This window comes from Alligator sinensis, unplaced genomic scaffold (assembly GCF_000455745.1).
Source record: "Alligator sinensis unplaced genomic scaffold, ASM45574v1 scaffold170_2, whole genome shotgun sequence".
NCBI classification, from domain to species: domain Eukaryota; kingdom Metazoa; phylum Chordata; order Crocodylia; family Alligatoridae; genus Alligator; species Alligator sinensis.
Genome location: NW_005842290.1, coordinates 231,803 through 256,837, shown reverse-complemented (window position 1 = coordinate 256,837; position 25,035 = coordinate 231,803). Strand labels below are relative to the sequence as shown.

Sequence of the window (25,035 nt, the reverse complement as noted above, 5' to 3'; positions counted from 1 at the left end):
CTCTGAGAGGGTATGTGGGCCTTGCCACCACCCAGCTTCTAGGGATTCACTGCCTGCACCCCGTGATGGAGCTCCTTACCTGGCAGCCTCTTGAGAGCACGAGACCGTGACATGCCTGGCATGTCTCCTCATTTACTGTCCACTGAGCACATTGCTTTCAATAATTTAATAAAACTTCTAAATGTGCATGACCCCACCCCCAAAGAGAAAAATCTACCTGTGAAGGGGCTTGTTTTTGTTCATCATTAAACTCCAGTGCTCCCAAACTAGGATTTGACCCCTGTCCCCTTCTTTAGTGCTTTTACCCTTTGTCACCTTCCTGTTCCTCTTCCTGGGAACGGCAGAAGCACGCAGCCCTCATAATCCACTCTTCTTGGCCTGTGGAAGGGTGAAGATTTAAGTTTACACTCAATGGTTCTCTGCTCTATAAGAGGTATTTCTATTTGCTTCCCTGTCTCTTCATTATAGACTTGGTTATAGGCTTCTTACTATAGGTTGGGCAGAAGCTTTTGTAGGTGACGGCCTACCTCATCCGGTGCTGTTATAGATTAGTTTGCCCTCACAGCACAACACCAACATGGGAGGAATTTCTCTTTGTATTTTGTCTGCAGCAGGATGACTGTGGATTGGGTGGAACTGGGTGTAGTTTGGCACCAGAACTAGGTTTTGTGCAAAATGGCAGTTCAGTGCAAAAGTATAATGAAGTGGGAACATCATGGCAACCTGCTCAGAAGTACTGGATTACATGTAATATCAGATGTGGGAGCTGGGAATTCCTGTTTCTGACGCATGCACCCTTTTAGCTTCTGGGCAAGCCTTAAATGGCCTGCCTCAACATGCTCATCTGTACAATGGGGGCGGCATCATTCTGCCAGGCAAAAATAATTGTGAAGCTTCATTCTGCACACCAAAGGGGCTGAGTTTTTGCAAATATTCTACTACAAAAGAAAAAATGGTTTCCTTGTATTATGGTACTAGGCCAGTGTCAGTGAAAGCACTACTGCAGAGGCAGCTCTGTACCTTGGACAGTGGCAGTGCAAAGTGCAGTGCGGCCAGTTGCCACCTTCACTAGGAGCTCTTTTTGTATCCCCCAAGGTGATGCCTCAGGCTGCCCTACCTCAATTCTGCTATGTTTCCACTGTGGGGCCTGCAAGCTACTTCTGCCTACTACAAAGGTAAAGCTGGGGAAGGGCGCATTTAGCTAAGCACTTCACTGACACGCTGAAGGTTTTGTGTGAACTGTGTGTGTGCACACAGCAGCTGTTCTCACTTTTATGCTGAGACCACTCTGAATCCCTGCTGTGCTCTGCACAGCAGAGTACCAGGTCCAACTCCTTATCTTGCCTAAGTGTTTGGAAGATGAGTATTCATATTGGTTTGAAAATGTCTCCTCTTCTATCGGCTTGGGACCTTACAGGCATATCGCAAACCCGACTATCAGTGATAGATTTTTATCTTGAGTTGAAGCAGCAGAGAGAGAGCAGATGCGTTTCTAGACCTGATGTGGTGAGTCCTTCTCCATGCCACAGGAACAAAAGTATCAGGGGTGGGTTTGAATGTGTGTTTATACCCATCTCCACTTTCAAAGCAGAATTCAATTGTTTTTACCCCGTGTAAGTCTTTCTTCACTTAGCTGCTTGAAAGCAACAGCTCATTCTCTTCTCTTCTCTTCTTTTTATTTGTGACCTTCACAATTTAATGTCAGTATAAATCTTAAAGGTGACATCCTCACATTGTAGCTTTTCCTCACTCTGCAGTCTGTCTTTCATCCTCTTGCAGTATATTAATAATGTGAGTATAATTGCTTGTAGCCTCTTTTCTTCTCTGGGGGCGGTCTCTGTAAACTCACCCAGTCTCTAATAGGGATGACACATCCTTTGGCTCCAGGCATATGGAGAATACATTCAGTACAAAACTGATTGTGGCTCAAAAGGCTGTTCATGACTCTTCCCTTCAATTATCACTGAAAGTCTGCAATGCTCCTGCACAAGTTTCCTCTCCAAGTATTCAGAAAATGTTTTCAACAGGTCCAAGACTATAGGCAAGGTCTTCCCAAGGTCACTCATTCTGTTTCTTCAAGATACCAGTTTGGGGGATTAGTGTGGCCAGAAATGTCATTACATGTACTGTATATGAAGATGTTTGCCATACCTAGGTGATTTAGGAGCACAAGTCCCAGTGAAGAGGAGGCCAAGGCTCTGAATGAGAAGTGGTTTGGTGCTGGTGTGTTATACCTTACTGATATTCTCTCCAGACTTTGGTTTAATCTAGTATTGTTTTTTCCACTTGAACCTAGATTATCATGGATTTAAATAAGGCAGCATTTATACCTAAAAGGCGGCTTTTCATCAGTAGAAGACACCACTCTTGGGACAGGAGGCGCTGGGCAATTGTATACAATTATGGGGGCAGAAATGATTATACATCCTCTGGACTCATTTTAGCGTGAGTATGGTTGAGGGGCTTTCCTAGGGTAGCCTTAATGCAGGAGTGTCAAACTCATCTTAGACCTGGGCTTGAATCTGGCCTGAGGTGCTCCTTGTGGGCTGGATCCAGCCCGGTGAATGGGGTGGTGGTTGTGGTGTTGTGGTAACAGCTCCAGCTCTGTCCTGGGGCAGCAGCTCTAGCTCCTGCTTTCTGTCCTGTGCCAGAGCTAGAGCTGCTGCTGTGGCACAGGGCATGAGGCAACTCTTGGTTTGGCATGCAGGGTCTTCCTGGTCTTGGTCTTCCTTGGCCTTCCTGCAGATAGCCACATCCACCGGGGCCCGTGAGAACCTCAGATTCTGCAGTATTATGAGAACGGGCTGTTCTCCCTGGCCACAACACCAACATCCGTTGGCAGGTCGGGTAGAGTGGTTCATGGGCAGGATCTGACCCACAAGCTGTATGTTGGACATCCCTGCTTTAAAGGATGTGCAGATTCAAATAACCAAAGGGTTATGTTTTTTTTAATTCAGTTTTATTTTCTGTGAAAACAATGGGAATGGAGAGGAAAATAAGAGGGCAGGAGGAACTTCACTAGAAATCTTTTTTTTGCAGGAAATGCAGATTTGTCAACATTGAAGAGATTTGCAAAACTGCATAGATTTTGCCAAAATTATTTTGGAGGCAACATTTTCAAAAGTTCAGACAACTCAGCAATATCTAGTCAGAGTTGAAATATTTCAGTTGATTGGAAAGATTTTTTAATTTTTGGCTTGAATTTTCCAATGAAAAGCAAAGCCAGATTTGGGAATCTCCAAACCCTTCACCAGCTAGGAGTTCCCTCCTCTGCCCAGCTTCAACATGTCCACCTTGCAATGAGAATTGGGACTGCAGCAAACATAGACATACCCTTGCTAGCTTTAATCTAGACATTACTGGTAACTGTGGCAGTGAATATGCACCAATTCAGACTTCAGTGTGGCCTACCAAACCCTGTGCTGCCAGTGTCCTCGGCAAGCTTGCATAGCCCACGCTGGAGTCATGCTGTTGCCAGGTTGGTGCAAGCTAGGAAGGGAATGCCCACCTGTGCTGCAATCACACCTCTGACTGAAGTGCAGACAGCCCTGCACACAACAGCAGTAATTAGCTCTGCGTGTCAGTCTAATTCTCTTGAATACTACATCAGTCAACCCTCTTTCTAAGGAGTGCGTGAAGCACTATACAGGACCAATGCATTATTTTTAGAAGTCTCCTAAACTGAGTGACAGCTGCATTACTATATTTTGGTTATAAAGTACGTAATGATTCAAGAAAAGAAAGTATATAAAGGGGCCTAAGTATTTTCACTGCAGTATCATACTACTGACCAGAGTAGGCAAGTATGTCCTTTGAATTGGTAAAAAGCAGTTGTATTAATTATACTGCATACTATACTATGGATGAACCCCATTAAATAGTCAGGCTTCAAATCTTAAAACACTTTCTGTTCTTACTACCCTCATTATAACATTCATATTCTGCACTAACGCTGCTGGCAAGAGGTGAAAGGCATCCAGGGTGAAAAGAAATTAGTTTCATTATGCAGTAATTATAGGAAAAATGGTGTTCCCTGGCTTTAGCCATCCTCTCAAGTTATTCTAGTGCTGCTGGTTAAGAAGATCCTGATCTATGGTGCTTAGCTAATGATCAACAGTTTTAGAAATGACATTTTCTGGCAGCAATGTCTCTGTATTATTGGGGCACTGTTTGCCTTTTAGGCAGCTGCTGGATTTTTCAAGAGGGCTGGGAAGTTTATGAAGGGTGGGGTATTTTGTTGATTTTAATTCTTAATGTTGCTGTCCCTGGAAATTAAAAATAATGTTTCCAATTTCAAAAGGGAATGGCCATATCTTCCAAGGTAGATATTTAAACTTAATATCAGTCTAAGACCAAGGGGAAACAAATGGGAAACAAACCTTGAATGAGAGAAGAAAACAGGGTTGTACTTTTAGACACTTCTATTGGAAGAGGCACCTGCTACTAAGAATTATGAATATTTAGCTCTTTTTAAGTTTCATATGGCAAATTACATTTCTGGAACTGGATTTAGTGTAGTCCATCCAAGAAGATGTATAGGATTATTGGCCCATACCTTAGTATGAGAATCCGGGGGTGTTTATACACATGCTCCGGGAGGGGGGGTGCTCCAAGAGCTGCTCTAATTAAAGTGCCAGAGCGTCTCCCATCAGCATCCCTGTCGAATGAGCTTTAGTTAAAGTGCTTCGCCTCTACTTTTGAGCATGGGGACATTGATACGTGAGAGACTGGAATCTGTTGGAGCGCAGTAATTGCCACACTGCAGCAGATTCGATTAATCTGTAATTACAGTGTGTCGGAGCAGCCTTGCTGCTCATGTATAGGCACCCTAGCATTTCTGCGAGGGTCGTAATAACAGGTTTTGTAGTGAGAATCTGGGATTAGGCATAGTGGTTCCCAAGACAAAAAACTTCCACGGAGGTCATTGCCTCATCTTAGAAAGGATTAAGGATGTTTCAAATGAGAATGAGCAATACCTTAGACAAAGCACTTGGAGGTACTGCTGGGGACAAACCTGCATTGACAGTATTTATGTTGGGCCTGACATTTCAAAAGGGCAGCAACCTAAGGCCACATGCAAGTGTATACATTATTTGCATGAGAAATGGCTGTATTTGCATGCATACATTAGGTGTTTGTGTGCACAGATGACCAGTAGGATTTCAAGTGATCTTTTAAGTGTCTCCGTGACTATTTGTATGTGAAAAATGCACCATTTACACACACAATTATAGTTAACTATGCATGTAATAGTGCTCATACACTACAGCATTGTATCTAAAAGCATCCTTTTTGTGGGATGGGAGTAGGGAAGGGGGCAAGGCCCATTGGCTTTCCTCAGAGGAAGAAGAGCTAGTTGGGGGTGGAGTACAGGGCTGCCAAAACGGGCGTTTGTCTCTTGTTCTCTGAAGTATGTGCATATATATTGTTACAGCTTCTAGTCTAAAGCACATATTATTTTCTGAAGCCAACACTCCTCTTTTGTAATCATTACTGCATGGGGGATTTGGGGTTTGTGTTCCCTCAGGTTTTTAGTACCTGTTCAGTTCTCTTTTCACTCATCATTTTATATAACTGTCTCAAAGATGCACCTCCTGTAATAGGGGAATATGATTTGACAAGGGGCTGAAGTTGGTTTTGCTCCTTTTGATGCCTCCATTGAGAGAAGCAGATATTTTGAGTTATGGGCCATCTTGATCATACAACTAGTGCAGACTTTTACCTTGGTTATTTGGGTTTTAAAATCCAGATGCATTTCATATTACCTGATCTTTTAAGCAGTTAAATAACACTTGAACAAGGAACTCTTTCAGTTTCTTGTCCTTAGTATTGTGCCACCAGGTGAGGGCAGCATCCTCTAATGTCTTTCACATTTGTTGAAAGAACAGACAGTAAAAGCCCTGTCATTTCTTGTGCATAATAGTCCTATTAAATACCTGTAGCATGTAGTGTCATAATTTAAATGCTTTTGGTTAAGCAATTTAATTAGATTTCAGAATCTTATTTCCTGCTAACATTATACTCTGTCTTCTTCAAAATAGGAACATTGGATTTTAAAGACATTAAATCTACAGCAAGATATTTTACATGAATAGTTTATATCCTCTGTTACCAACTAATCCAGACAGCAGAATGGCCTTATTCTTTCAGGCTGGAGTCAGGCATTAGGACACAATAGAAATGATTCTAGAAGAAGTTATATAGGATTTGCTGTAGTGCATAAGCCCATTGCTCTCTCTAGTCTGGAATCTAGCCTCTAGCAATAACCAGTATCTAATAATTCAGGGGAGAGGAAATAGGAAAACTCCTCATAGTACACCTAGGCATTTTTGGTATGATTTCTGGAAGAGACAGTTAATCCTCCCACAATTTTATATCTTGAAATATGAGCTTTGCTTTCCCTTTTTATTATCTTAGCTAGGCTTGCTGCATTATTAACAATCAGAAAATTATTCAGCCTCTTTTAAAAAAATGAATGGCAGTGAATTCTGTAGCTGACCAAACACTGTACACGGTACTGCTTCCTTTTTGGATAATCATTTGCCTTTCATCTTGGGATCTCTTGTTCTTGTAGCACAGGATAAGACAGGGGCTGATCTTTTTTCTTTTTTCTTTCTCCCTCTTTTTTTTTTTTTTTTAATGCACCCTCTGTAATCCTGCCTGATATGGCTGCTGCAGGCACCTTTGGTCAAAGTCAGGCTTGCTTCAGACTCTTTAAGTCAAAAATATGAATGCCCTGAGCCAAACAGTGACTTTCTACATGGTGGCTTAGGGGAGCACTGTGAATTTCAATCGGACCACAGCTGGGGAGCTTACTGCCTAGTTTCGGGGAAGAGATATCTCTATCTTGTGTGTCCTCTTTCCATGTTAGAATGTGTGACTCTTCCCAGCCTGATGATAGTTCATTTGAGCTTAGTATGAAAGGATAACTGGTAGACAACACTAGTGGCTAAGTGCTAAACTGCCTAAGAATAGGTAAATTCTTTAGATTACATCTTAGCTCAGACCCGGTCTCTGGATGGCTGCAAGTCTGTTGTCTGAGAACTCAAGCACTCAATCCTATATGTCTTTGGGTCTGAAAACCGACTGGTCTGTAGTTGTAACCCTGGGTCTCTCAGCCCAGCTGTTTTAGACCATGAAATCCATACCATATCTTGCTCTTTTATCATTTCTCTTCTAAGACTAGGATCAGAAGAGTATTAGTAGACCAAAAATATTAGCCTCCACAATCATCTTAGATTTGAATGGTAAAAGACTCCAACATAATCATTATTGACCCTCACAAGGCTGCTGAACAGTCTGTGTAGCTAGAGGAAGGAACGACTCAATCATTTACTAATAGTGTTGTGTTGGATTAAGACATCTGCCTATGTGAGGCATCAGGTACCAGTAGCTGGGATTTTTGAATGAGTCTAAGGCATTAAGAACACAACTTGCACTGAATTTCAATTGGATTTATGTACCAAACTCCCTTCTCACTCTTTTGAAAATCAATGCTGTATTAATTTAAAATATTTCTCCATTATAATAATTTATATTCAACTTGCATTTACTCCCCCCCCCCCAATTTTTATTGTGTTTCATAAGAGTATGTGGAAAGCTATATAATACATGGTAGAAGAGGGCTTGGTTTTTGCCTGATGAGAGTTTAATACTGGAAAAATCAAATAACTCCTGCAAAGAGCTGGCCCATCACTCCTTTAATCTCAGTCCATACACTTATTAACTGATTCTCCCAATAGAACCTTGACTTTAGAAGTGAAGAATGAATGAGAAAACTGGAGACTGAAACTTGTCATGAAATTAGGACTCTACCTTTGGCTGTAAACTAATTTTTCCTCACTGAGTATTCATTGAAAAAATGCCCTGAACTCATTCCCATAGAGATAAGGGTAACTTTCAAAATCCATTTACCAGGCTAGCATCATTTGTCACAGGCTAATAGATACCAATCAATTGTATTTGTCAGTCTTCTAGAAGAAGATGCAATAGAATGAGGCCACATAATAGAAATAAGTACCGAAAAAGGTCCCTCTTGTCCTCCTGAGTATCCTCCTTTCAGGTCAGGATTGCTCCCTAGGGAGACTTTGAAGTTTCCTATCTTGTCCAGCTCTAAATGAATGCAGTTATGCTGCTTCCTGCCTGTTTCCTAGAAAGTATTGCACAGCCGAACAACTCTCATTCTTAGCACAGTTCCCTGAGAGAGGAGCCTTTTATCACTGAGACTGAGTAGCTGGAGGGTGGAGGGAGCATGATGATGTGTAGGAGGGAGAAGGAGATGGTGAATGGTATGGGACAAATGGACTGAAATGAATAAAGGAAGGGGACGTGGCTCTGTTGGTCTGGGAGGGCTGGAGGCATGGCTAGGATAGGCAGGCAGGGGTGGCTGGAAACATTTCAATCATGATTAGTAATGGGAAAATAACAGAGTGAGGGTTTCTGGAAGGTAATAAGAGAACAGACACTGTGGAAGATTATCCATGGGAAGCATCCACCAGGGTTTAGATCTTGTTGGAAACCTTCTGTTTTGTCAGAAAATGCTAATTGACTTCAGACATTTTTTCCCCCACCCCGTTTCTGCTTGATGGGCACTTCTGGCTCAAAGACTCCCATGAAACCCCAGCTAGGTCTCTGGTGTGGGGCTGACAACCCTGGTGCTTCCAGACTCCACAGCAGCGGGCAGCCAGCTGCTGCAGCACTTCTAGGTTCCCTGTTGTGGAAGGCTTGCAGGATACCTTCTGCAAATCAAGGGTGGTGGCACTTGGGTAGCCCTGCCTTGGGGATTGCCTAGGGCTGGGGTTTCCAATGTTTATGGGATCCAGGACTGAAGGGCAGACAGCATCATTGGAGCTTCCAGGATCCCTGGTCTTGTTCAGCTCCTATTTCTGCACCAAGGAGCACAGTCACCTCAAAACCCTCAGATCAAGCCAGGATTTTTGCAGTTCCAGGTTCCCTGCACTGGAGACCTACTTGGGGGCCCCAAGAGGCCCTTTAGTCAGGCTTTTCATGGTATAGACTCCTGTGTCTGCAAGAAATATGGGAAAATAGATTTTTTTGTTCAGGTTTTTGCCAAAATGGTGAATTTCCTGCAGCACAGAAAACCAGCACCACTGCTGAGGATGCGGAGAAGGTGTGGGGAAAAGGCAAGACTCGAGATGTTAGTGAAGGAAATGCAGGTGAGGTACCAGAGGAGGTATGGAAGAGATGGGTGGTCATGAAGGCCTGGTTTGGGGAAAAAAGAAGCTGGGGCAGTGGTTCTGGAGGAGGAAGGAAGGATGGGGTGGCTCACACCAGAGGGATGGCCAGAGGAGATGAGAGACCACTCAGATAACTGTGAGGATTGGAAGCTGGCATGAGATGTCTCGTCAGCTGGCACTGAGCTTACTTGGGCTTGCTGACAGCAATTGCTGCTTCAGAGGCCAGGTAGCCTCCGCCGCTGCTAGCTGAATTCTTACAAAGCAGTGCCCCTTCGTGGCTGAGCCCAGGGTGGCAGCTCTGCCACGGAGCAGCTGGCCCAACGCTCCCATCTGACCCTGAAGCTTGAGCCATCGCGTACACAGCAGCGGATGCAAAATGTTGCTCAGTCAGAACAGCAGTGCTGTGCATGTATAAACACGGGGGTGCACGCTCTGGGAGTTTCTTGCACCTTTCCCTTTTCACCCTGTCATCCTCCCACCTCTCCTTCATGCTGAGCACCCTTCGTGCTTCCATATGAGGGTCCCCCATTCTCCCTCCACATCAGGAGCACAGTGTGTACCCAATATATTACACCCCATTCTCCCTTTCAGGGGTTCAGCATGTCCTCTCATTCCCTCCTCTGTCACAGGTTATGGACCTACACGTTTCTTGTTCTCTTCCATTCACCCCAGTTCCCTTCGTCTGGCCTGGAGGGTTCCTGCCACTCTGCCGGCCAGTTCACCATGTATTAACTTATAAGTGAACTGAGGCCACTTTTCCTTTGAATGATAGCATCCCCGGTAAGGGTGAATGCGCTATAACTAATGCACTTTAAATTCACACCTATAGTTACTTCAGGGTAACTTTCTTGCAGTCAACCCTTCGGGACAGTCCTGCCTGTCATTCTCTGGGGTTGTGTGATCTCATGGGACTGGAGGGGAAGATGTAGAAACATTAGACAATTTACAAAAATGTCAAGGAGGAGCAGTTTTCTTCAGGCTTTTAATCTTAGTAACGTTTTTTTTCCTTGATTCAGTCAAAATCTTCAGCACAGATGCCAGTTACCAGTGAGATTTAACTCTAAAAATGTGAAGGCTTGAGGGTCTCTGCATTTCATTCATGAGGGGGATCAGAATCAGCCTAATGGACCCTGTCTGCAACTTTAATTATAGGAAGCCAGTTGGGAAAACCCTGCAGAAAGCTCTTATCAAATTCTGCTGTGAATCTGGCCCAGCTTAGAGTTCTTCATTTCTGCAAGATTTATATTGGTACTAAATAGATTACAAATTATGCACAGACAGTGCATTAAGGGAGATCTAATCAAGATATCCAAAATACAGTGACACATTTGCAAATTTTCTGAGGGAGGAGTTTTTTTTATATATATATACAATTAGCAGTGGTATGATTAATAACCTTGGGCTCAGGCTGGATAGGTTCTTCTGAGACTTGAGATTTCTGTATCTCTGGAACCAAATATATGCCTTAATCACCATCCATATAGTGTATGAAAGCTGGACTCAAACACACGAGTATAGAATTGAGTTTTAAATTGGTATTTCTACCAGAAAATCTATATTTTTGAGGTTGAATATCTTTGTGCGTTTAAATTATATGTGATAGAAACATAGAGCCGTGCTTCACTGACAGACTTGCAACACCTGTAGCTGTGGCTGCTTTTCCCATTGTGCATCAGCAATGCAACACACATGAAGTCTGCAATAGGCCAACATTTAGCTCAAATGTACATTTTGTCCTTGCAAAACACTGAGGCATCTCAAGCCATATATTTAACACTGATCATATGTTATCATTTGTAGCCAGTCCCAATTCTTTCCTTTTTGTGGCTCTTCTAGTACAGGCAGTTGATTCTGACATGGTGAAAACAACCAAATCCATTGAGCTGTTAGCTTTCCTCAGGAAGACCTGTGGTGTACAACTGGAATTAAGGCTCTTAGAGGTGGACTGTCCTGTATTGGAAATGCTGAGCAACCACAGATAGCTCTGAAGGAACAGCAAGCACTTTCCACCTTTTGCAATCAAGCTGAAAAAGGTCTTCTTGCTTATTTTCTTTCTACTGTTGTGTTGTGGCCTAGAGCAGCCTCTATCAATGCATGTGAATTCAGCTGGATTAGCCCTACTAGCAGAGCCCAAGGCTGAATATGTAGTGTTAGACCAAATGTCTTTGTCTTGTCAGCTGCATCTGGGGAAGCTCAGCCACACAGATCAGGGAGACGGTTGCATCGTGTAGCTGTGTAGGGGTGTGTGTTGGAGAAGTACAGGCTTATACTCTGTCAAGAGAAGAGGCAGATCCCGTGATGCACAGTCCAGCAGCAGCTCATGCCCTATAGCCTATGGCACTGAACTGTGAGCAGTGACGCTAGTTTTGCATCTAGTATTTGTCTTCTCGGCTTCACTTTCTGTTGGAGGAAGGTTCTTTGTTATGGAGATAGGAATAGATAAAAAGTGAGGTGCAGGGCCAGGTTAATGCATGATGCATATCGTCTTTTTTGCATTTGACTCTGTTAAAATCAATTCTTCTCACCTTTCTACATGGTTCTTCCTGAGCTGAGTACTTTGGCCAGATCAGAGCAAGCTTTTCTGTTTATTCCTGACCATTGATTTAAAACTTATTTTGAAAAAAACCTTGTAAAGATGAAATACGTTTGACCATTGTCAGCTATTGCAAGCTCCCATGGATTACAGTATATACCTGCCTCTCAATTACTGAGAGGTGATATAATGAAGCTCACCAATGTACGGCAAAGCAGATTTTTTTTTTTTTATTATCTGAAGAGACACATATAGATAAAGTGTGAAATTCATAAGCCAGCTCCTATTATGTCTGCCAAATTTCCACACTCTCTGAAGTAGACCCTGCATGCCTGATTTATAAGAAAATATCACCTTCATGAATAAAAATGTCATGTTGGCCAGAATTCAAGTCTCTGGATTTCAGTGAAGATATCTAATGTGATATCTATCCTGCTCATCTTTTCACTAGTCAAAGAATGGTCAGGTCAGAGAGATTAACAGCTTAGCTTGCTTTAGACCGTCTTTGTTTCCATTTCTAAATGTAGGAGAGAGATCAATTTAAATATGTAGTTCTCAAAAAAAAAAAAAGATGTATTCTCTGTCCTTAGCATATTGATACTTTGAGATCATCAGATGAAAGGTGCTATGGAAAGAAAAAGTGCTTTAAAAATGCCAGTTATCAGATCCTTGTAAAGAATTACCTCCCTAGTATAGATTGGAAAACACACATGAGACAAAACAAAGTGATCTTGTTCCAGGTTCAATAGTAATTTGGAGACAAAGTGGGGAATAGAGCATACCAAGCCCATCTCCCAGTCATCTGCCCTAGATGCCAGAAAACTCTCACCTATGCTCTGACTGACCACGTGTTGTGTTAAAATACATCAAGGTTGCAAAACTAGGTCTGCAATGGGTTATGACCACTTACAGCAACTGCAACCATTTCTAATGTTCCCCATAATCTTCAACAATATTTGATATGTACCATATGCTAACATTCATTTTCATACGAGTTCTATATAAAGTTAACTGACTGAATGCACTTATTAAACAATGGCAAAATGATTCCTGTTTGACCATATCGTATATTTATATAACATTGTGAATCTGAAGGTGAGCTGTTGCCTACAGCTTTCATTTGTTAGCTAAGGAGCAGCCTCTACTAGTGTGTAATGATTTGGGACAGGCTCTTGTGTAGTCCCCTTGGGCCGCTGCTTCTGCTAGGAGAAGTTAATCTGAACATCCTTTGCTGTTGGTGTCAGTGCATGTGCTTGGATGTGTTGGCCTGAAGAATGCTGGACCTGACATATCAACTAAAGATGGGTCCGGGCAGAAATCCCACATCAGAATATTAAACTTTAGAAAAGTTTGGCTGCCTGGATGGATGTGGCTGCGCAAGCCCCTTTTTCTGCCCATAATTTCATGATATCATTTGAAGATCTTACAAAAAGGCAATGCCAATTGTAAAGATCACTGTGCACTGGTGAAAGGGAATCCCATGAAGCAGGATGGGATGTGGGCCAGCACGCCTGCAGTAGTAGAATGGGACAGAGAGGAACTTGAGCATCAAAGGAAGAATACTTTTATGTGATACGAACTTATGAATTTAATGGAATAAATTCATCTTTAGTGTAATTCCATTAAATGTGTGCGCTGAAGAGGAAAGTTAGTAGCACAAATGGAAATGGGGTAGATGCTGGAGGAAAGCGTATTTGTCAGTTCCCCTGGATAAAACTGAGAACAGGTCATTACGCTGTAAAGTCTGCCTGGGTAATGATGTCAAAGATCAGCCTACACAGGAATTATCTGATGCATATATGTTACCTTCTGCACCCAGCTGAATTCTTTGTTCTCAGTTGTATGTACACACTAGGCTTTCACAGCCATTATTCTTTTATTTTGACTAAGAAGTTGGCAGCTCTGCTGTTCTTATTTGAGTCTGTGAAATATTTCTAAAATAGCTGAGTGGCTCCATTTGGCCCTAGAACAGGAGATACAAGTCATGTGGCTCACATTTGTGAAACAATTGATTTCCTTAAATCTGAATTAAGGGAAGGAAAGTAGTATTGCTACAGTAAACGTGTTTTGCCCGAGCTGGTGGTTATCCAAATGGATTGTCAGGATCTAACAAGCCTCTTATGCACCTGTCATCCCTTACTGGCTTTGTGCTTTATGCAATACCTGCATCATTCCTTTCATTTAAGGACCTTAAAGCTCATTTAAAATGCTAATTAAGCCCCTTCCGTGTGTTATGATCACGTTACAGGGGGTTAAACCAATGCAGGCAAGCTCAGGCCATGTTGGTGACACCTAAAGGAGTGTAGTGTGGCACCTCCAAAATTACAATCCACTGCTTTATTGGCAGAGTATTTTAACAATGTCGGTGCCATGAATCAGTGGCTGCTTCTGAAAACTTTAGATTAACACATTGCTTCAGAGGTGACACAGAAAGCAGGGCTAGGAACAGAGTGCAAGAGGCCTGACTCAACCCGGGGGCCCACAACGCTTTTGAACTGATGTAATCAGCTATTCCGCTGGTGTTAACAAAGAGCAGACATGCACGATGGCCACCCCTAGAACCTGGGTAATTTATTTGAACCCAGAGTAGAATTCCTATGGAAAATTGGGATAAAACATATACCAGTATGTCATGTGTCCAAGGGCAACTGTCTGCACAAGGAAAACAGGGCATTACTTGCTTTCAGCTGCCTAGTGCAGAGGCACAGTGCTAGTGTACGGTGTGCAGCTACTTGCCTGTCTGGATGAAGGCCTGGTGCAATTGCAATTGTGGAAGTGTGTTGTGTGTCCAAGCACTCAGTTGTCCACTTTAAGTGCTAATATTCTCATTTACAATGGCCATGCAAGCAAATTATCTGTCTCTTTTGCTTGAGATGTTGTGTATATTCTGTGCAGTACAATTATACCAGAGTTTGCACAAGATCAAGAAATGTTTGCCTACAGGTCTGTCTGCTAGGCTGTGCTGTCACAACCTAGCTGATGGAGCTTATGGACCTTTTTCACTGGTAGCTGTCTTTTTGGGAGGAAAACGAATTGTGCGCCTTTTGCCATGTGAAATGTGGGACACTTTTTAAGTCATTGTTCAAGCGTCTTTAGGTGCAGGCTGTAGCTTTGAAGACACCACAAATAGCAGCATCAACCTAAAATAATCCCTTAAAGCAGCATCAACATGAGCAAGCTGTGCTCTGACCCGTCTTCTGCAGTGGCTCTGGAAACAAGTTACTGCTGCCTGCAGATGCTACAGCTTTGATATTGATGGAGTACACAGTTTATAGCCGAGGCTGAGATTTGTGCAGTTTCCCAATTCAGTTTTATTTCTCTTCCGTGTGGCCGCTACATTTTGTCCAGATACCTATGTAATTTGTTAGTTTTGGGGGTAGGAAAAAGAAATTACTCTGCAAGCAATACACATTAAAAAATAAAATAATATTAAAAAAGTCTGTAAGATTTTGGAGTAATACCTCAATATAATGTGGCAAGTAAGAGCATGACTAAAGCCATCCCAATACAATAATATGAATTAATGAATCAATAACCAAGATTAACTATTTGAAATGGTTGTACCACTGGTTTGTGTATTCCCACAAAGATAAATCATAAAATTAATGCAGGGAAGATTTTTTTCCCTGCTAGATTATCTGTGAATGCTGATATTGAAATCTCTCTCTCTATTTATAGTTCCCTGAATAGATGTGCCTATGTTCACATACAATAGAGATGGTAATTTGTATGTTTTGTGCACATGTATGTGTGTATTTTATTATACAAACATGTGTTAGATTATACAAACATATGTATTGGCATTTAAAGCTTATCTATCTATCTAGATATAGATAATATTCTACAATGCAGGGGTTTTCTACCATTTTTAATAAGTGTCCCCCTGGTGGCTGGATGTGGGGAGAGGGGGCGCATGGCCAGATGCAGAACAGCAGTAGTGTGGGATGTTGGGTGGTGGCCACTGTGTGCGAGCTTCCCCTCCCCATGTCCAGCTTGCCGGGTGGTGCCTTCACCCCGCCGCTGCCCTTGTCCCACCCTGGCCCTGCTCCTGGGATGTGGCAGTGCGGGGTGGGGGGCGGTGGCACTCCATCCCCACCTGCCTGCGCATACTCCCTAGGCCTTCCCAAGTACCCCCAGGGGTAAGGGTCCCCCTCATTTACAACCCCTGCTATAATGGATATAGAGCCCATATATATGGGATTACACACACACACACAATCTGTTTTTCATTGTGTGTGCACATATTTGCATGACTTTCACTTACACTGATATAAATAATTAAATTTAAGACTATTAATTTCAATTGACTTAACGTAAAACTAATATGGAAAATGTGATTCCTGGGATGCTGACAAAATGAAAAGCAGATAATTAACTAATGAAAAAACCCTGCAGTGTTTGTGCATGACCATAGTATCAATAAAGTAAAAAACAACCCCCTTCCCCTTAAATATGAAGACTAAGTGGTTTTACTTCATTATACATTTTTCCACATTATAATAGTGAATATTATTACTTAACTGTTTATATTGTTAATTATCTTTATTTAAAAGAATAAAGTTGTCTGGGAAGAAAATCTGAATGTTGTTTTTCGAGTTACTATCTCCTCCTTTAAATCTCTTCCCACAAATCTCCATGAGGTCCTTGAGAAGTGACATATCAAAATAAGAGGAACTAATTCAAAGCAAAAGTATTTCCCTGCATATTTCTTATCTTCCGACTTGAAGTTTTCCAGGACAGGATAGGCTATTCTTATGTTTCACATGTTATGCGGGGATAGACATATTGCTAGCGCTGAATTATAATGCCAAGAGCCTGAAGGTGCTGCACAGATATATAGGAGATGATATTCTTTGGTAGGAGTCAGATAATCCAAATTATTTTAATATAATAAAGGGCTTAGTCTGTCTGTCTGGCTAATGCTTTTGGGCAACTGCGCATGACCTGCCCAGAGGGCCAGCAGCAATCGGCTGCAGGGGCTCCACCTCCTCAGGCAGGGAAGAAGCTGTTGCTGCCTTGGGCAGGGAGGCGGGAGCCCTGCTGCTCCATGGGCAGAGACGGAGGCCGGTGGGCAGGAGAAGGAGCCCCTGAAGCCGTCTCCTCAGGCAAAGGGAAGCCCTACTGCTCCATGGGAGGAGGCAAAGGTGGAGGTGGGCAGGTGCAGGGGTGGGAGGATCTGCTGCAGCTGCTGCTGCCACCACTGCCTCAGGTGGAGGAAAGCCCCGCTGCTTTGCGGGGGGGGGGGGGGGGGGGGGGGGGGCCCCCCTGCCTCTGCCGCCGCCGTCTCAGATGGAGGGAAGTCCCATTGCTCCGTGGGAGGTGATGGCGGCGGGCAGGCAGGGGGAGGGAGCTGCTGCTGCTGCATCCTCAGGAGGCGGGGAAGCCCCGCTGCTCCACAGGAGGAGACAGAGACGGAGGTGGAGGCGGGTCGGGGGAGGGAGCCGCCATGCTGGAGGCTGGAGGAGGAGGCGGTGGTGATGGTGGCAGTGGGGACATTGTTTACGTGGCCGGCTCTGAAGGGTGGCAGGGGGCCCATGTAAATACTGTGTCATTCATAATGGGCAATTGGCTAGTAAAAGAATATAGATATTTAAGAAGATAAGCAAAACAGAACCTCTTTTCTTCCACTTGGTCTGTACCAGTATAAAGAAATTATAATATTCTTATATTGTATTCAAATTACAGTGCCACAGGGGTGCCCTTAACAAATGTACGCATTCTGATAGAATGAAATCAATGTGATGCATTGAATATTTGAGAAACAAAAATTATATGCACATTTCGTAGAGAATTTCTTATATACATACTGTAATGGGCTCAAGATACAGGGTATTTCTAAGTTAAGTATTTTTAGGTCTATTTAATTTACATGTACTAGTGGTTAATTATTTACTGTCTAGTTTGGAAAGGTGGAACAGCGTTGTTAGATTATTGTTTTTACTATCAGTGGTAACATGCTCATAATTTTATATTGTTCGTCCAGTTGCACTTGAGCAGATCTTAAAGCATAGCCATTCATTGGTAATGTACCATATTTTACTTGTATACCTCACATCCTTTTTCTCCAAAAAAAACCAGCTGCTAGAAATAAGTGTGTGCAAGGAAATATGATAACAGCATTTTCTGCTGCTCAAGCTTTTGTTGGGTGAAAGCAGAAATAACTGTACCTGATCTACAGGGAACAAAACAATGGGCAGCTTCAACTCCCTAGTGGCTGTCACTTGGCTCTTTACTACAGGGGAATCCTTTTTTTGTCCTTTTTATTTTGCCTTTCAAAAACAGGATGTGTATCTTATTCTGGGGCGTGTTGTATGCGATTAATATATGGTACTTCTCTTGTTGAAGGCATTCATGAATAGGTAGGCCCAGCTGCACTGGAATGGAGTATGTATAATGGAGGACTGAACTTGGCTCTGAAATTGGACTCTATCAGTAAGGAATTCTAGATGGATTTGAATCTGTAAAATTAAGACACCAATGAAAGGGCGGATAGTTGGTATATCACATCCATTCTGTTTCTGTGCATCTGATTTCTACTTTAGCACACCCGTTACATGAATATGAACAAACAAACTAACAAGAAGTCAGGCTTGAGGACTGAGAACCGTCACCAGCAGAGGACTTCAGTAGCTAGGTTCTCATCCATAGAGCTGCATGCAGACTAAATGCCTTGTTATTCAAAAGCCTCGCATCTTGTGGGGTCTTTGGGAAAGTGGCAGTCCTGGGTAGGCATGTTGGGCATTTTGTTACTTATACTCTGTCACAAAAATAGTAGCATAGCAAATCTGGATTATAGAGTAGGTATGTCTACTTTCTGCATAATGTGCTGCAATGAAGAGATACCCAAATTATTAGTAAACTAGTTTGTTTGGGTACCAGGAACTGCTGGTTGTAGTAGCGTGGAGATTTGCTGATTTCCCCCCCCCGCACCTCCTTCCCCTCCACCTGCAAGCTGAGAGGTGCAAAGCTTCAGGCTGTTATGACTAGATGACTTCTGACAGCAGACTAATGATTTACAATTAACTTGGTTATTACTATATAATAATGTAGTCACAGTAGATATACCAATAGACTAAATACAGAGAAAAGAAGTAAGGGAGAAAATAATCAGGAACTCATAAGAATTAAAATAAGGGACGTTAAGGTTGTGATCCCATAAAAGTACAGTTTAATTTTGTTTCAATGGCAGCAAAGCTTGCATTTAGGCACAGCCAGCACCTTGGCTAAGCTCTTCTAACCAGAAACATTCAAAAAAAGTTTTCCTTTTATAGAAGATTTTGACATTCTGAAGTTATTTCTTAGTGCCAAGCAGAATGAGAAGCTGAAATTTGAAAGTTTCTGCAAAATGAAAAATTCTTGAAATCTTTGAAGATAGACTTGTAGCATTTACTAATACTGCCCTAAAAAAAAAAAGTGGGGAAACATACTTGTAACAGAAATGTTTTTGCTGGTGCAAACTGTATGTAGACCAGGCTTAAAAACAACTGTAAGAAGGAAGGAAGAAGCTACTTCTGTAGTGTGTCCCATGCAGTTGGAGTCTCCTCTCTTTCTCTTAAATTGCTATCTCTAGCTCAGTAAGGGTCAGAATACAAACAACTTCCAGTTTTATGTTAGTTCTGTCTCAGATCTACTAGGCATCTCCCTACTTTTGCTCTATCAGGGGCTGTATAAAAATGAATGAATATACAAGCCTACTAGGGCTGTGAGAAGCTTTGGTCACTGATTTGATTCGGTGGAGATTTGGCCCAGTTCAGTGGCTGTATCTCCAAATCTGAATTGAATCAGGAGACCCTTTAATTTCTTCAAATTGAGTCGGAACCCTCTGAATCAATTCGGAAAGATTCGGTGATTAGGACATAGACACAGCTTTAAATGCTTTTTCTACATACCTCAAGGTACCAGGTGGCTCATGAGCGCTGAGATGCTAGGGCAGATAGTGTCCCACAGGAGTGTGGGGGGGTCCCCAGTCTGCTCGGTGGCGGACCCGGAAGTGGACCAGGACCTCTGGTCCACTTCCAGGTCCACCGGGGAGTACATGGGGGAGCCCCCACCCCCTGGCTCAGCAACTTGTGCCTTCTGGGTCTGGGGGGGCACCCGGGATCCCCCCACAACTGATTGCTATGATGGGGGAGTTTAGGGGGGTCCCCATGTGCTCGGCGGTGGACCCAGAAGTGGACCAGAAGTACTTCCAGTACACTTCCAGGTATGCTGCTGAGCACACGGGGGGGCGGGGGGGGGAGGAGGCATGCTCCTGTGGGATGTTCCCTCTGCCCCACGTGGTACCTCGAGGTATGTAGAAAAAACATTTTAAGATGTGTCTATGGCTGGATCACTGATTCTCTGAATCAGGGTTGAATCTTCTTATTTGGATTTGGCCGAATTGAATCGGGACAGTGATCCAAATCAGCAAATTGAATCACTGTTCCCTGATTCGGACCAAATCCAAATTGAATATGGCCCGTTTTGCACACCCCTAAAGCCCACTTCTACTTTCAATGGAAGTTCATTGACTGACTTGAACGGGAGCAGGATTCAGCACTATGCAGATATGTGTCTGCAGACACAGTGGTAACATTGCCCTCTGATCCTTTGTGCTTCCTTTGGCACTTTTTGGGATCAAACCCTATATAAGCAAACTTTGTTAGCTTGTAGACAGCAAGCTTGTATCTTTAAAGAACTGTCTTATCATGTTCTTTCTTTGTGTTAGTGATTCTTCCAGATTTCTTCTAGTGTAGCCTGTTGCTATAGAAATTAGCCAGGCTGTAGTGCAAGTAGGAAACAAAGTCTGACTATATGCTTGCTTGGTGGGCGGAGAGGGGGGGGCGGGAATGGAGCGTGATTTTAATTAGTGCAGTTCCTGGCCAGCCACTCTAATTAAAACACCATAGGGTCACGTTTCTTAAGCCCCTGCACTTTTAAAAATGACCATGGGACACTTCCTGTAAACCTTGTTTGATGAGATTTAGATAAAACACCCCGCAGCTATTTTAAAACATGTGGGGGTTTAAATGCACGTGACACTGCGGCAATGCTGGAGTATTCTAATAAGAACGTGGAGCAGACTCGATTAATTGAGTCTGCTCTGACATGTTCTAATTAGAACATGAGATATAGGCAGCCAAAAAGAAGCAAAGGCCAGTAAATGAAAAGCTTGGTGTGAGTAGACCTCAAGCTTGGGTCTAGTGAACAGGAGTAGGTGACCAGTATTTAACCCATTGTCATAAGATTAGCTGTACAAGGAACAGATTATGATGCTGTGCAGAAAAACTGTGAACATGTTCTCATTTCTGAGAAAGCTTAAGGAAATTATATGTAGTAACTATGTCAAGTTTTAACCACCTTTTACTGTGCTTTTCATGGTAACTTACTGAGGTGAATGTGTTATAAATGCTAATGGATGAGTGATGTTAGAGGCAATGCTCTGTTAAATTTTGGGTACCCTCTGAAGGATGGAAGCTACAAGGGAAGGGGGGCAGAGGACCTCTGGATCTGTCCCCATATGTATCTCTCCCCCATATATGTTCTTCCACTTGGCATCTACTTTCTGGGACTCTAAGACAGGATATTAAACTAGATGAACCTAAAATAGGAACAGGTGCTGCATATGTAAATGTGGTCCAGGCAAGGTATATGAAGGTTGCCCAGGTTGATATTACGACATTTATCTTTGGTTTTCAATAAAGTTTGTATTCAATTTACTTGTCCTTGATGTCTCCCCCTGCATGCTGCTGTAATCATAGTATGCCCATGGCAACCAAAGTCAAAATGGGGTTATCCCCATTCGATGCTGCCCCAGCAATATCCAAATCTAATTATATCAATCAGAATGCTATCCCCTTTTGGAATATGTAACATGATTTAGATGCCAAAGATGGTGTAATAATTGAGAGAGACACCATTCCCCAAGATGCTCTTGCCCATATCTATATCTGTAGCCTTCAATTTCAATTTAGGCACTTAATGATTACCTGTAGGCTAGCCAAAGTTAACATGGAGTAGTCACTGATGACTCGATACCAACTTGGGAGGATGTATCAGAAGGGCTTCCCCAGGGATCTGCCCCAGGTCTAATACTGTTCAATATCTTCATTAATGATTTAGAGGATGACATCAAGTGTAGTGGGGTTGCAGACACTTTAAAGGACAGGTTTAGAATTCAATTTGACCTTGATAAATTGGAAAAAAAAAGTCTGAAATAAATAGAATGTAGTTCAATAAGAACAAGTGCAAAATAGTACACTTAGGAAGAAAAATCAACTGGAATGGGAAACAGCTAACTAGGCTACAGAAAAGAAACTGAAGGTTAAAGTGGACTACAAGCTGAATATTAGTCAACAATGTAATATTATTGCATGAAATACTAATGGCATTCTAGGCTGTATTAACAGGAGTATCAGATGCAAATCCTGGGAAATAATTTTTCCACTCTATTCAGCACTTATGAAATCTTAGCTGGAGTACTGTGTCCAGTTTTAGACACTGCATTTCAAGAAAGATGTGGACAAATTGGAAAGAGTCCAAAGAAGAGCAACTAAAATGATTGATATATGAAACATGGTATGTGAAGAAAGTTTGGAAGAATTGGGCTTATGGCTAGGGCCAGAAGTTACATGTAAACCAGTGTAAGTGATCAGAAACTGGTTCAGATCTGTAACATAACAGAAGTTCAGTGCATATAAACTGCTTTCAAAATCACCCAAACCAGCTTAAGATAAACCTGGATGGATGTAGTACGTGATTGATCTAGGTTAGACTTGACTGATTTAGGTTAAATTGGTTCATTTAACTTCTGTCACAGGTCCCTTTCAGATTCAAGTCAACTCTCAGTCTCCCAGCTTCCCAGGATGCTTTGTTTTTCCCCCACAAGCCTGACTTTGCAGAGTGGGTGTGCAAGCCTTAGCCCAGGCTGTCTGTTCCAGTTGAGCAGGGAGGCATGCTCTAGCACCCCCAGGTTCTGGCCTGGGCCACTGCAGGCACATGGCTGCATTTCTGGAATCAAAAGTGAATATCTGTTCACTTGCTTATTGGTTCAATCTACACCACTTAGACTAACCTGCAAAGATTGAATCGATTCAGCCTCGGGCTTTTGACTGTCTGTACTTAGCCATTTAGTTTAGACAAGAGGAGACTGAGAGGGAGAATTGCTAACAGTTTCAAATATTTAAAAAAGTTTTTATAAAGAGGATGGTGATTAGCTATTCTCTGGATCCATAGGGGACAGGGTATGAAGTAATGGGCTTAAATTGCAACAAGGGAGATGTAAGATAGGTATTAGGAAGGATTTTCCAGAAGGACGCCTTCATGTTTGTGGAATCTCTATCATTGGAAGTTTTTGAGAACAGATTAGATGAACGCTTATTTGGGATGGTTTAGACAGGGATGATCTACCTTAAGTAGGGGGCTATACCAAATGATCTTGTGAGCAGTGGTGATCTGTTGGGGGTGCACAGGAGTGCATGTGAACCCTCTGAGAGTGCTGGTGCACCCCCTGATGGCCGCGCTCACCACTTAGGCGATGGGCGGGGGGGCAGGTGGGAACGCTGGTGCCCCCCGGCAAATGCCAGCCAGTTGCTGGACTCACTGTAGCCACTTTCAGGAGTGGCGCTTGCTCCCAGAAGCAGCTGCAGCAAGCACAGTAATTGGCCGCAGCAGTTGGCTGTTGTGGGATTGCCCGGGACACTCCCCACTCCCACCGCAGGATCACCTGCGGGGGATGCCCTCCAGTTGTCGGTATCACTTGCAGGGGATCCCCCCATTCAGTAGGTGGGACTGGTTGCAGGGGGGGCACATGCCCCCCCTGACTAAGGTGGCACCAGTTGCCCATGCTCGTGAGATCCCTTCCAGCCCTGTTCTGTGATTCTATATTCTGTTGCCTTCCTGTTGTAAATCTCCTAATTTGTTTCCTAATGATGAAACAGCAAAATTTAAATTAAATATAGAAAATAAACCAAACTGAAATGTAAACACGTATTTTCTATTTTGTTGGGAATTTGGATCTAATTGTAACCAAAATAATAACCCGGTTGTTTGTAGAAATAAAACTTTCTGCCAATCAAGTTAGTTCTTTTTATTTGCTGTTACATTCTACTTTAAAGGAAGCATTTCATATTCTTGGTGACTACATAGATTAAACTAAAGATTTATGTTAATGCAAAGGATTAAAAGAATCTTAATAACCTGCATAAAGATGTAAATGTTCTCTTGCATTTTATCTTCCTGAAGATGAATGTGCCATAAGGGAAATGTGGAAGGGAAGGAGACACCCTCACTCTGAATTGCAACATCTGGTTTAATACTGCACTCAAATGGTCATTAAGCATTACTTGTTTTCACGGGTACATGTTTGAACATTATACTGTAATACATTTTTTTTAGTTCTGATTAACTCAGAAGTCACCGAGTAAATAAATCTTTGTTTATCTTCAAATTTATGAATTCTACCTGGTGAATGGCTGCACGCATTGAGAATTACAAAGAATTATAAATCTGATTATAAAACTATTTTTCTCTGTTATGGAAATTGTAAAGAACTATCACCATACCGCTTTCTCTACTTCTTTATTCTGCATCTTGCCCCTGCCCAATGCAAACATGAGCCAATACCACCACAATGCAAAATCATGTACTTTATTTAGTAGTCCTGATATATAAATATTTAATATTGAGAAATCATAAAAAATTATGATTTAAAAGAGGAGACAGTTCAGGTGCAGAAGTAAGCATCACTTTATGCTCTAGGTGTATGTTCTATATTTCTTTTTTAATGCTGCAGAAATGCTCTTCAATTGACCCTTTACTAAACAGAGAGTAACATCTAGTAGAAGCCACATGGAATCACACATACTTTATACTTTCTTTTTTCCCTTTAATAGAGGAAGAGTCAACATTTTTTCCTCTATCATGAATTTGCCAAAATGAGATTTTTTTTTTTATATATGAAAAGGTTTAGACTTTACTGTGTTAAGTGAATTCAGTGATTATTCTTTGAAAATATAGAAAAGGGATGAGCTTCTAGAGTATATCAATGAACCAAAGCCCGGACATGTTATGTAATTGATAAATATAATCCTACAAGTATCTGTTTTTACTCTTAAATTAATATAAATCTTCAAAAGGCTTTGAGTAGTTGAACATTAAGTAATCCATATAATAAAAATCATAACTGCGTTGTCTTTGAGAAGGGGAAAGCTGTGCAAAGTACTGCTGTGTAATTTTAGTGGTAGTTCGTTCTTCATTAGAATGTCTGTCTTTAAATTTAGGGAAAGTCAAATTCTGTGGAGCACCAATTAAATGCAGGAAAAAGTT

The 25,035-nt window shown here is 42.3% G+C and overlaps 1 protein-coding gene across 1 annotated transcript in view; it reads right to left on the bottom strand.

Moving 5' to 3' along the window:
- Nucleotides 1-24,373: 24,373 nt before the first annotated feature.
- The window catches only part of CHST8 (carbohydrate sulfotransferase 8), a 6,613-nt gene continuing 5,951 nt past the window's right edge, over nucleotides 24,374-25,035 (bottom strand). The window contains 1 exon segment of the mRNA XM_006039490.2: nucleotides 24,374-25,035. This exon segment is cut by the window's right edge and continues 32 nt beyond it. Coding sequence (XP_006039552.2) covers nucleotides 24,826-25,035 — 210 coding nt within the window. The 3' untranslated portion in view covers nucleotides 24,374-24,825.